The sequence below is a fragment of the Brachyistius frenatus genome, unplaced genomic scaffold (genome assembly GCF_029030835.1).
Source record: "Brachyistius frenatus isolate BFR_SWC_R1_liver_20210118 unplaced genomic scaffold, ASM2903083v1 Contig_60, whole genome shotgun sequence".
NCBI lineage: Eukaryota > Metazoa > Chordata > Actinopteri > Embiotocidae > Brachyistius > Brachyistius frenatus.
Genome location: NW_027210659.1, coordinates 357,564 through 370,895, shown reverse-complemented (window position 1 = coordinate 370,895; position 13,332 = coordinate 357,564). Strand labels below are relative to the sequence as shown.

Below are 13,332 nucleotides of genomic sequence, written 5' to 3'. Positions count from 1 at the left end.
GAATGTTTGACTTCATAAAAGTGAAAACGGAAATACAAACTACTTTTGCTGTAATTACCATGTTTAATCTCTATCCTGTCTCAATTTGACAAAAATATATCTCGCATCTGGGTTTTTTTTATGATTTTTTTTGTGATACAGACCTTAAAGATGATAATTTAGTTAATAATGAATGGACTCAAATGTTTGTTTAGACATATAAAGATCTTTTATTCGCAGTCAAAACAAAATTAGATTTTTTTATTTCAATAAACCATTCATCATATTTAATGAGTTTTATGGCACCATGCAACACCTGGAATTGAAGTTAAATATTCCATCAGAGTTTTTAATAAATCAAATTCCGAGTTTTGACAAGTGGAGGCTGGAATTTGAAATAATAATAATAAAACTGAAGATTTTTTTAATCATCATTGCATGACAAAAGATTTAGAAAATAAATTAAATAAAAAAAACTGCTTCTATTTGCAGTGTCAGTTTATAGTGATTCAGTCCCACACCCGTGTCATATCGGAGAAACTGGGACAAAGAGCATTGTTTTAATGTAGTCAGACAGTATTCAGGTATAAATCTGGAAATGTATCCGTTTCACTGATCTGAAACAAACATAAAACAAACATTTCTTCCCAAAGAGAAATGAACAAGTAAAAAAAAAAAAAAAGGGGAAACGCCCCTTCCCCCACATGCAATCATATAAACTGTAAAGAAAAAGACATACTGAGTTCTATTTTCTTCAGACAAGTCCACTCGTGAATATAACTTGAATGTCATTTCTATGTCAGGTGTGTAGAAGTCAGATAACACGATTCAACATTTTCTTTACAAAAGTATCCCAAGAGAAAATGAGTAAAACAAATTACAAAACCATGTCCATATTCTTTACAGTTCACAGCTGACAGTTTCTAAATGGAACGATACAAATGGCATCACAAAATGGGTTTAATTTATTTTTCCTGATGACGTAAACTGCAGTTAAATTAGTGCAAACAACGAACTCCCGTCATGTCATGATAATTTCATGTCTCAAAAAATTTATAGTTTTCTGTTTCTGCAAAAGTCCTTAAAAACACCTCTTCTGGTTTGATGAGCCATAAACAACACGCAATATGCTTATGCAGTAAAGGAGAAAAATACTTCTGATCTGACACGAATCATTTTTAAGAATTCCCTGCATTTCTCTTACTGCTGTCGCATTGTGAAAACAGTTTTTTTTAGATGAAATAAAAAACTTAACAAGATGATACATGAGGATTGAGACAGAGGGTGTGTTTTAACACACTAAACTAAAGGAGATTCAATAGTTTAAGAAATAGTTTAAGAATGTAAAAATGACAGGATCTTTTTAATGGATTATGAAATTCTTTCATCATGAAGAGTTGGCTTCCTACTGAAACTGATGATTAAGGTTGTCAATTGGAAAAAACGTCACATCCATATTGCTATGGATTGTGGGTTAAGTCAAGTCTGGTGCAGTCTGGACCGTAGACATATATATATAGACATATATACATAGACGCTGCATTAGTCACGTCCACATGTTGCTGCGATACATCAATGCATCCGCCATATTGCGCCGAGAAGAAGACCGGGGTGTCATCACATACAAGTGAACGGGGGAGTTGAGTTTTCCGGATAAAAAAACATTGGAAAGTTAATATATATAATATATAATATAACATTTCGAATTCCCAACCGCTTTCAATTAGTTGTATTTATATTACAATGTTTATTATCAATGCAGAGTTCAAAATAAAGTTTTCCCTTCACTGATGCTTACAACCTTGAGTTCTATTATAATCTCAAGAGAGGAGCGTGTATTAACATCATGCTGACATGAAGTGATTTACTCATAAGATGGAAAATATGAATTGTCATAAGGATTGCAAAAACTCATATTTTGAGAACTCTGATAAGCCGGTCACTTGACATGGCAACGTTTGCGGTGAAAGGAAGCAATTCACTTGCTCAACGCAAAAAGAAGTCATTTTATGGCTAATTTCGGTCGTACTAATTAGAGCAGGGTGTTGTGCCATTAAACAATACTAATTACTATATTGACGGACAATGTAAAGTGTCAACAGCCCTCCCACACGGCCGCTACTTTGTTTCCTGGCTGTTTTAAACGTTAACTGCTAAAAGCAGATGTAGTAGAAATGTTGTGTACAAATAATAACGACTCTATAATGGTCTATAAATGGGTGATGACTGGGTTGTTTGTCACTATTCTGTGTGCAGACAGCAAATAGAGCAGATTTTCTAATGTCAGCTATTAATGTCTGACTCTTGTGGCCAATTAGTTTACCAATTAGTTTGTTAACTCCAGCTGTGTCTACTGGGAGATGCGGCAAGTTGCCCGGACCAATATGGCGGCCACGTTGACGTATGATCCAGAGGCCAATGCGGCGCCTACGTATATATGTCTATTGTCTGGATCCCAGGTGGACTGTCTGGAAGTGTGCAGAAAGCTTGTACGAGCCCCCTTGTGGACTGGATGAATTGTAGCTTTAAATGGCCCACAGGACTCAGATTTTCCCAGGGATGGGATGGCAAAGGGATGAAGTCCGGACATTTGAACTCAGCCTTACACTCAGCTGACGCTTCACTGACGCAGTGCAGGTATATGGTGTCCTTAAACTACACTAAACAACAGTTTGAAGAAAAACGGAACATTATAACCTTCAAGAAGGCAGTTGTTATTATTATTATTATTATGCAGCAGATCAGCTGTTTCTATAATTAAAAAACTCTGAGGTGATTCAATCAGCTTTATTGGCTTAACAAAGATATTTAAAATACCTGCAGTGTTCCCCATAGAAATATGAGGTTTGTCAGTTTTTTGACATGTGGCGGCTTCATGGACCTGACGTCCCTCTGAAAATGGCTTCGATCTGCTCCAGTGTCTTGCCTTTGGTTTCTGGGATGAAGGCCATGGTGAAGATGATGTTGACGGTGCATACAGAGGCAAACAGCCAGAAGGTTCCCGCGCTGGTTAGAAGATTCTGGAAGAGTCGGAGGTACAGCATATAGACGTGAATATCAAAGGACTGAGACAGCCGCGAAAATAAGTAATTGGTAATCATATAAAGGATTGGCTGCAACAAAGGATTCGTTTTTAATCGTCACCCAAAATTTGTTGATTGCTTTATTAAATATTTAGCCTTTTAGCCTATATAATATGAGAATATAAATATATACTGTATATAAAACCAAAAGATATTCAGTTTCTACTAAACGAAGAAAAGTACCAAATTCTCAAACTACAGAAAATGGAACAAGAGAATATCTGTCATTTTGTTGATGAATGACTTCAGTTAATTCAGTTATTGATTATCTAATGAATTGCTTCAAAAGTCAGTGATGACATGAATGTAATGTGTTCTGCTTTCTCATAATCACAGCCCTTATTTTTCTGTGAGCAGAAAATAACATCATGGCTGTGTGAAATCCTTCTGGCTTTCTGCTGAGGAAGGTATGCTGTGATTACAAGTTACCAGTTCTAACAGGATGTCGCGCCACCACCATTGAATACGTTTCTATTCAAACTGTATTAAATTGTTAGGGAGCTGTTTTGCTATTGGGGTCTGCTCTTGACTAATTGCCTCACTGGCCTCCCAGTGTATTTTGTGTGTTTTGTCTGTATTTTGTATAGCGTGTCCCGTTGAGCACTCACCATCATATCCTGGAAGGTTTTGGTGACGATGAACGCCATGGTCCAGTTGGTGAGGACACAGATGGCACTGGCGAACCCCCTCGTCTTGATGGGGAAAATCTCTGACATGATCAGCCACGGGATCGGACCCCAGCCGAGAGCAAAACCTGAACATGACAAGAGTTATTAAAGGGATGCCCTTTTTAAAAACGTGAATCACTGCCCCACCGACTACATCATGGATGCTGAGCTACTACTACTGGTAGTTTACATGCATACCTGTCCAAACTCATATAGATGTTGCTGGAGGAAGCTGTAGATTTTAAAATGTGGATGGTGAGGTCAGATTGACCTTTACTTCTGACCTTTGATTACCAAAATCTACTCACTTCATCCTTGAGTCCAAGTTAACGTTTGTACCAAATTTGAAGAAATTCCTTTCAGGTGTTCTTAAAATATTGTGTTCACACACATGGCTCGATGTGATGTGAGAGGGACCTTGACCTTTGACCCTTGATCCCCAAAACCGAATCAGTGTATCCTCGAGTCCAAATTCATGTTTGTGACACGTTTGAAGAGATTACTTTTAGGCGTTCCTGAGACATCGCGTGTAGAATGGGAAACGGATGTGAACTCTCAGGGACCTTTGACCGTTGAAATCTTAACGGTTAATCGTTGGTACCAAGTTAATGCTTTTGCCAAGTTTGAGGAAATTCCCTCAAGGTGTTCTTGAGATACTGCGTAGGATGAGATGGGTGGGAAGTCTTTGACCTTTGACCACCAAACTCTAATCAGTTCATCCTTGAGGCCAAGTGAACGATTGTGTCACATTTGAAGAAATTCCATCCATAAAAAAAAACAAAGGGGAAAAGAGGGGATGTAACTGATTTATAGAATGTGTAGGTAAAGGGATTTGTAGAGAGGTAGAGGTGTGAGGGCTCAGTAATACCTTTAGTATTGTATCGCGGTTGAGTTAATTTGGGAAACCAAATTATTTCACTGCACCTATAGAATTTTGATTCACCATTTTGAATCTACCTGAGCATTTACATATCAACTCTTTCACTGGGCTGATAAGCAACCTTTAAACTGCCAGACACGTATGTGAATCAGGAACTCACCCGTGATGAAGACGGCGATGCTGGCCAAGGCCAGCCAGGACAGGTCCGGGTGGGGATCTTCGCCGGCCGCGCTCTGGACATCCAGCATCAAGAGGCTCAGCGAGGTGGTGGCGTGATATTTGGACGTCAGGTAGAAGTAAACCCCAAACGCTGTGGTGCTGATTGTCATGGCAACACCTTGAGTAGGAAATGAATAAAACAAGGGGAATATGTTTTGACCTGGGTGAAGAAGAGAAAGCTAAAGAGATTTAAAAAAAATTATAATAAATAAATACATGTAAAGGTTCTGGTTACCTGAGATGAGGAGAAGGACTTTCCTTCCAGCCCTGTCCATGATTAGCGCTGCTATTGCGGTAAAGACAACCTGAATCAGACCCACAATCACTGAGGCCAGGTCACTGTCCTGAAAAACAACAAAGGGTTTACATCATTGCTTTCAATAATATAACAATATGTTTTCACAAATAAGACCAGGCCATAACTTAGCATATGGTTGACCCATGATTAAAACAGCAGAGGGCTTTCCACTTGAAAAAAGGGCTTTTATTTTGAAATGGATACAGGAAGGAGGAGCATTTGGCCAACCAATGAGCTCATTAGAGATGAGCCTGCACAGAATCAATCACAGGTGATCGCTGTACAACGCATGCCAACCTGGCTCTCATTCAACAGCTTATTGGTTGTTTCTAGACTGTTGTAAATTATATTGAACTGAATTAATTTTTTAAGTATTTAACAAAAAAAAAAGTTTTGAGTCAACAAGACGTATCACCTGACCCAAAATACTGCAACCAGGACGACTTCTGAAGCCAAACCTGGCTCTCTCACTCATTAACAGAAACATTACATTGAAATTCAATTCATATTATTACAAACAATGTGTTTCAGTCGATCTTAAAAGATCATTAAGTTATGACCAGATAACGACAGACACTGCATCGCTCAAAGACCAATGTGGAGCTATTTCTTTGGTAAAATCAGGCAAGTGTGATTTCAATTATTGTTTAGTGTTTGGTTAGCACCTGTAACAAATCCATACTTTTAACTAAAACATTAAAAAATAAAATCAGCAAGAACAAAGAGACAAATGCGAAACACAAGTAAATCGAAGAGCCGGTGTTACCTTAAAATGTGCCTGTTCAAATATGTTCTCAGCGTAGAACATGATGGCGTTGATCCCTGTCATCTGCTGGAATACCATCAGCATGATGCCGATCACCAGCGGCTTATAGACACCAGGGTCCTTCAGGTCCGACATCTGGAAACTGGAACCCTGAGAGAAAAACCAAAAAAACTCGGATCATCAGGACGCACCAACGTTCTCCCTGTCAAAGCTCTTAAAAGATATAAACACTAAGACATGTTAAGATATAATCATAATCATGTGATGCACTGAGCTCCTTTCCTGTCTTTCTTTCACTCTCTATGGCACCATTACATCTTATTTCTCTCTCCAATAGTTTTTGCTTATTGCTTTGTTGCCTCTCCATTCAGTTCTCTCGCTCACATAGTTTCTGTTCTTTCTTTTGCAGATGTCTCCGGCCATGGAGCTGCAAGTCTCTGCTCCGTGATTACTGGCCTCACCAACAGTTCATGTTTTGGATCTCTATGCTGTCCTTTTCTCTCTCTGCTCTCCTCTAACCCCAACCGGTGGAGGCAGATGCTCCGCCCACCTCTGAGCCTGGTTCTGTTAACAGATGCTCCGCCCATCTCTGATCCTGGTTCCGTTAACAGATGCTCCGCCCATCTCTGATCCTGGTTCTGTTAACAGATGCTCCGCCCACCTCTGAGCCTGGTTCTGTTAACAGATGCTCCGCCCATCTCTGATCCTGGTTCTGTTAACAGATGCTCCGCCCACCTCTGAGCCTGGTTCTGCTAACAGATGCTCTGCCTACTTCTGAGCCTGGTTCTGTTAACAGATGCTCCGCCCACCTCTGAGTCTGGTTCTGTCGGAGGTTTCTTCCTGTTAAAGGGAGTTTTTCTTCCCTCTATTGGAAGTTTTTCTCCCTTAAAGAGGAGTTTTTTTTCCTCCTAGCTTATGTGGGAATTGTTGAATTGTTGGGTTTTTCTGTATAATATAAAGTTCTGTTGTAATATATAATTGTATATATATATATATATATATATATATATATATAATGTACTGTATATATACTGTATATACTGTGCGTTTTATATTTTATATTTATATTTTTTACTGCTATTTACTGCTATTTTATTTTATTGCTTTTCTATTATATTATTCTATTCTATTATTATTTTATTCTATTGTTTCTATTATTGCTTCTGTATGCATGCTGCTGTGGCGAAAAAATGTCCCCTCGGGGATTAATAAAGTATATACCTACCTACCTACCTACCTAAGGACTTCAATTTGGTAAGTGCAATGAAATAACCTGTGTTGTGATTTGGCGCTATATAAATAAGATTTAATTGAATTTATTTTTGACTTAAATGAAGACATTTCATTTCCTGGAACTGCAGACTGCATTGTTTGACCCTTTGACCTTAAGCTTCAGGGTATTTTCCCCAACATCAATTTGGCATAAGGAAGGAGGAAGGCGTCATTTGTCTAAACGTATCCGGTCATCTGGGGCCGTATTCACAAAGATTCCCGGGGCTAAGAGTTATCCTTGTGGCGAAATTCTACGAATAATTCGTAGAATCGTGACGTTTTCTAAGACTTTCCCCTTAAAGTTAGGAGTAGATCCTTGTAAAGATAAAAGTTATTCACAAAGCATCTTACAAATGACATCGTGCAGGTATGGTGTTTGTGGTGGATCCCATTGGAGACGCTCACTTCTCCCACTAGACACAATAACGGCAGAAATGAAAGTGATCGCAGCCCAAAGATATTTGGTAACTGGAAAAAATGACTCGTGCCCGTTATCACCAAGAGCGGATTTCTTTGGATGAACCAATCACATCTTTTAAAAGGATGTGTCATCCTTAGCAAGGTTTCTGTTCTGTCCCTGCTCAGAGTAATCTTTGTGAATACGGCCCGCCGGTGATTCGAGTACTCAGACATTTCAACCCACCTGCTCATCGCAGGCGTCCTCGATGCGAGCGCACTCCCATTCGACGGGGGCATCCGGGCCTCGCAGGAAGCGCAGCGCCTCCTCAGCTTCCCGCCTCTTGCCCTGTGACAGCAGGAACCGGGGCGTCTCCGGCATGAAGCACATACAGACCAGCAGCAGCGTCGGCGGGATGGAGCAGCAGATCGCCAGCCAGCGCCAGTCCAGGAAGAGACCTGCAGGAGGAACCCACACAGCGTGCAATTAGTTCACACACATCTGTGGCTGCTCCGTTTCTGTTCCTTTTTCAGTCCCTTTCTTATAGATTTTAAGTCTTTCCTCATTAAAGGAACTCCTCATTAATTTGGAAGACTCATAAGATCTTGGTCCCTATTACCGAGAGTCTATTTTAAAAAAAAATGTAGACTAACAACAATGAAGTTCATAAAATGGATGTCTTTCTGGCAAATATCATATTCACAATTTCTTACAAACGTAAAATTGTTTAATGTTGAACTTCACACTTTAAATGATTTTATCTATAGTTTTTAAAAACTGAAAGTTGTTCTGGGGCAGATAATTACAGTGGGTACGGAAAGTATTCAGAGCCTTTTAAATTTTTCACTCTTTGTTTCATTGCAGCCATTTGCTAAAATCAAAAAAGTTCATTTTATTTCTCATTAATGTACACTCAGCACTCCATCTTGACAGAAAAAAACAGAAATGTAGAAATTTGTGCAAATTTATTAAAAAAAGAAAAACTGAAATATCACATGGTCATAAGTATTCAGACCCTTTGCTCAGTATTGAGTAGAAGCACCCTTTTGAGCTCGTACAGCCATGAGTCTTCTTGGGAATGATGCAACAAGCTTTTCACACCTGGATTTGGGGATCCTCTGCCATTCTTCCTTGCAGATCCTCTCCAGTTCCGTCAGGTTGGATGGTGAACGTTGGTGGACAGCCATTTTCAGGTCTCTCCAGAGATGCTCAATTGGGTTTAGGTCAGGGCTCTGGCTGGGCCAGTCAAGAATGGTCACAGAGTTGTTCCGAAGCCACTCCTTTGTTATTTTAGCTGTGTGCTTAGGGTCATTGTCTTGTTGGAAGGTGAACCTTCGGCCCAGTCTGAGGTCCAGAGCACTCTGGAAGAGGTTTTCTTCCAGGATATCTCTGTACTTGGCCGCATTCATCTTTCCTTCAATTGCAACCGGTCGTCCTGTCCCTACAGCTGAAAAACACCCCCATAGCATGATGCTGCCACCACCATGTTTCACTGTTGGGATTGTATTGGGCAGGTGATGAGCAGTGCCTGGTTTTCTCCACACATACCGCTTAGAATTAACGCCAAAAAGTTCAATCTTGGTCTCATCAAACCAGAGAATCTTATTTCTCATAGTCTGAGAGTCCTTCATGTGTGTTTTGGCAAACTCTATGCAGGCTTTCATATGTCTTGCACTGAGGAGAGGCTTCCGTCGGGCCACTCTGCCATAAAGCCCCGACTGGTGGAGGGCTGCAGTGATAGTTGACTTTGTGGAACTTTCTCCCATCTCCCTACTGCATCTCTGGAGCTCAGCCACAGTGATCTTTGGGTTCTTCTTTACCTCTCTCACCAAGGCTCTTCTCCCACGATGTATGAATCATACTTAAACTGGAAATGCCCTTAAGAAGTTGACACGTTCACCAGTTTTCAACAGTTTTAATATCAGATTAGTCAAATGTATTGTCTTTTGTATTTTGCACTTCAGAAACAAAGTAAATAAAGTGTTCAGAAAAACTGAATTTCACTGACATCCATTTTGTTTGAGATGGAGTTATTTTTTAAAAAAAAATTTTAATGTCCCTTTTAATCACCTGATGTTTTGATGCTTTTAATGGTTTTATGTGAAGCACTTTTAATTGCCCTGTTGTTGAAATGTGCTGTACAAATAAACGTACGTGATAGTGAGAGCCATAACCTGTGGCATTATGTTGTCCTCTCATGAACAAAATATCTCGGGAGAATTTTTAGGGAATTTCTTCAAATTTGGCACAAACGTTCACTTGGACTTAACGATGAACTGAAAAGGTTTCGGTGGTCAAATGTGAGAGGTGAAGGTTATTCCGACCTCATGTCTGCCGCGATACTCGTGAACACAACACCTCAGGAGGACTTTGAGGGAATTTCATAAAAAATTGGCACCAACGTTCACTTGGACTAAAGAATGAACATTTTGGTGGTCACTGCTGCCTCATGTCTGTCTCATCTTTGTGAGCACAATCGAAGTCAAAGGGAGATGTTTTTTTTTTTTTATATCTGCTGATTTTCTTTTAATTAACTGTTTGGTTTATGGAATTTCAAAAAAATTCACAATTGCAATTTTACAGACCCAAAATCTTTAAATGTCTTGTATTGTTTGTTTGAAAAGTCCAACACTCAAACATATTAACCTACTAATGTGCTGCACATGACAAAGAAAAGTCCCGCCCCTTAGAGAAACTGGATCTGGAGAATTCTTTGCTATTTTTGCTTGTAAAAACACTGAAGGCATTAACTGATTGTCAAAATAGTTGTTAATTACTTTCCTGTAATTGTGTAATAGTGTTAGTCAACACCTTCAAAGCTTTGACGCGGTTCAAACACCAGACGGCTACCAATGAGGAGACAGCCGAGTGACTGAAGTGAATCCCCCCTGCTGTTGTCTGATGACCCTTTACAACACGAGACAACCCACCTCACAAGACACGCCAGCCTCTATTGAGAAAACACGAATGGCATGCAGCTAACTAGATTAGCGAGAAGCAGCTATTTCCAGACGGGTCGAGCAGGAATCTGATTGTATCTGAGGATCGTCACGCCACATGACCGCCAAGTGGGTCATCGCTTTATCGAAACGTTTAATCTGGAGTTTAAGAGCAGTTCCGCTCTTTGTAAAAAACGCAAAAAGCACTTCAGATACGCAATTTTGGCAAAGGATGTTTGACAGAGTGAAACGAGGGCAGGTTATGTAACGACTGCATTACAGTGTTGTGGTGAATGTAATAAAGTTATTTAGTTTCACCATGGAAAACTCATGGAATGATTCACAGCTCGTAAAACTGCTTCGGCAAAGTGACCTGATGCTTTTTTCTCTCCATGAACTCAGACTTTACAAAGTAAGTTTAAGGAACGTCATAAACACTCGTTGCATACCTGCAAGATAAACTCCCATGATGCCGAGCACCACCATGAGTTGCACGCAGGAGCCGAGCGTCCCGCGGACCCGCTCGTGGGCCATCTCCGAAATATACAGCTGTGTACAGGAGACGGGAGGAACATCTGGGTTACAACAAACTCTCAACGATGTTTTAGGCATTTTAGCAGAGCTTTTAATCAACGGATCACAATAATGAATGAAGGGCGATAATACAATGAATCAAATACTGTTGAATAATAACTTAATCTGCGATTTGCTCAGCTTACTTTTCTCAGTAATTAAATAATCATTTAAAAAATGGAGAGAAATACAAATTGAAAGTTTCTAGCGCTCAATATTAAGTCCTTTTGATGTTAAAAAATTATTCAAATAGCATTAATACAAAATTTTGAAATACAAGAAATGTCTATAAACAAGAAGCCGTATCAAGAGAATGAATGGTATTTTTGTTTATAAATGACATACAGGATTAATTAATTATTAAAATATTGTTGAATTAAATGATTCAACTCTAAGGTCATCCTCTTCTCATCTAATATATAATATAGTCTAGAGATGAAGTGAATATGCCATTTTTCCTGTCAAAAATACCACAAATGTACTCGTAGAAGAGTGTGAGGCCAACGGATTACTTTACCTGCTGACTTTTAACCTGCGTTACATTTACAGTGAGGCCGGTGACCACAGGTCGGAAATCACTGCATTGATTGTAACAAAGGAAAACAGGAAGAACAGACAGTGAGTGTTTCTTACTGGGACGACCAGCGACGTGACTCCGCTGGCGACGCCGGTGAGCACTCGGCCCGCGTACAGCATCCACACGTTCTGCGCCGCGACGATGATGGTGAAGCCGAAGACGAACGGCAGCGAGCAGAACATCAGACTGAGCTTCCTGCCGATCTTCTCCACCATCCAACCGCCCAGCAGGCCGCCTGCCGCCGCTCCCAGCGTCACGATGGACTGGAAAAACAAAACACCACAGAACCTCAGGAAATCACGTCCATGACTCTAATTTGCATTTTTACCCTGTTTTTAACCAATTTGAACTTGTGCAGAAATAGGAGCTAGAATGGTAAATTAAAGCCCTTTGGTTGAAATCTGCAATAGTTTTTCTGCTTCAATCATGTTGATCAATTATGCTAATTTCACATTTTTATACAAAAGCAGCAAATTCACACACAAATAGCATTTTAAGAGGAAACATTACACACATTCCATGTTAAAAAAAACAACAACTTGTTGTACTGCAATTTTTTATTGAAATGCACCTTGGGAGTTGTCGTTAAAACCCACACAGTTGTACCTTTGACTTTTATCCAAAAAAACGGATCTATTCTAGCACAGTTGTTCATCATCTCACCTAATGTGGGCTGTGCATGAAATGAGTCATTATTAACTATTATTTGGTTTTGGTTTAGAACTAAAGTAATTCTAACCAGATGTGTTTGGATGACATAAAACTGCTGATAAGTTCTGAAATCTGTATTGAGAAACGTGATATTAATTCATCACGGCTGCCATCATACCCCAAACCAGGAGGCCTGATCACTGTCCAGCCTGAGCCGAGGGTCAGCGATCGTGGTGAGTTCAGGGAGGGCGGGTGAGCTGTATCCCAGCACAAACCCGAAGCTCAGGGGACCCAGGACAGACGCAAACGTTGCCAGGTACAAATTGCCATTCTTCACTTTGCTGTGGGGACAGAGAGGGACAAAGGATCAAGATTTTTATCCTATCGACTTCACAAGTTACGTCACCTGTATAGTAAAGAACCCACACGGTCCAGTTTAATCATTTAGGGTCATAGTATAATTGTAACAATGAAATAAACAGTGCATTCAGGTGTTTAAAACACAACAGCATTGATTGCATAATAATGCCACAAGACATAAGACATGCAAAGTCTAAAAATGGAGAAATAGAAATGTCTTTGCTGACTGTGCATCTGCGTGTTGACTGACCTCTGGTAAGCATCATGCTCCGTGATGAGTCCGGTGGGATCTTCACCTCCTCCCTCCGCGTCCAGCAGCCTGCTGCTCTCGTCTTGGATGTCCATACTGTCAGCAACAATGTGTCCTCTTGTTTACCTTTTACATTGATTAGGCAGGTTAGGCAAGACCAAAGGCTCTCTGAATGAACATCGATGTTTTATAAAGTGGCAAACCGTGCAGCCGCGCGAGGACGGAATCAAAACAATAAACAAAAAAAGAAACTAGCAGCTTGAAACAAACAATCCGTGAAGTAAACATCGGGCATTTAAATCGCTATGATTTGAGCAGTACCTCATTCTGCACCTTTGCTTCTTCTTTCTTCCACGGACCGCCAACTTTTCTTTGTCAACATTCGAGTCAGCTGATCATCGTGTGTCGCCAGTCATTTCC

The 13,332-nt window shown here is 40.1% G+C and overlaps 1 protein-coding gene across 2 annotated transcripts; it reads right to left on the bottom strand.

The window, feature by feature from the left end:
* Positions 1 to 155: 155 nt before the first annotated feature.
* Positions 156 to 13,235, bottom strand: slc2a8 (solute carrier family 2 member 8). 2 transcript variants are annotated; one of them, XR_011311215.1, is made up of 11 exons: positions 12,913 to 13,235; positions 12,481 to 12,643; positions 11,708 to 11,914; positions 10,951 to 11,050; positions 7,809 to 8,020; positions 5,894 to 6,043; positions 5,065 to 5,173; positions 4,771 to 4,947; positions 3,671 to 3,816; positions 2,797 to 2,999; positions 156 to 2,639 (listed from the first exon to the last, which is right to left on the bottom strand). XR_011311215.1 is itself a non-coding variant. In XM_069705940.1 (10 exons), exons 1-10 carry the CDS (start codon positions 13,005 to 13,007, stop codon positions 2,853 to 2,855), a joined length of 1,506 nt encoding a protein of 501 aa, XP_069562041.1. In that variant the 5' UTR covers positions 13,008 to 13,235; the 3' UTR covers positions 156 to 2,852. The 2 variants fall into 2 exon arrangements, 1 of the variants encoding a protein (XP_069562041.1); XM_069705940.1 differs by having other exon boundaries at positions 156 to 2,999.
* Between the last annotated feature and the right edge of the window lie 97 nt (positions 13,236 to 13,332).

Bases quoted from the DNA above. Each gene is read 5' to 3' on its own strand.
- slc2a8 (XM_069705940.1), bottom strand. From the start codon at position 13,007: ATGGACATCCAAGACGAGAGCAGCAGGCTGCTGGACGCGGAGGGAGGA. The intron at 12,644-12,912 runs GTCAGTCAACAC...CTGTCCCCACAG, and splicing joins GAGCATGATGCTTACCAGAG to CAAAGTGAAGAATGGCAATT. The intron at 5,174-5,893 runs GTAACACCGGCT...GTTGTTTTTCAG, and splicing joins TTGAACAGGCACATTTTAAG to GACAGTGACCTGGCCTCAGT.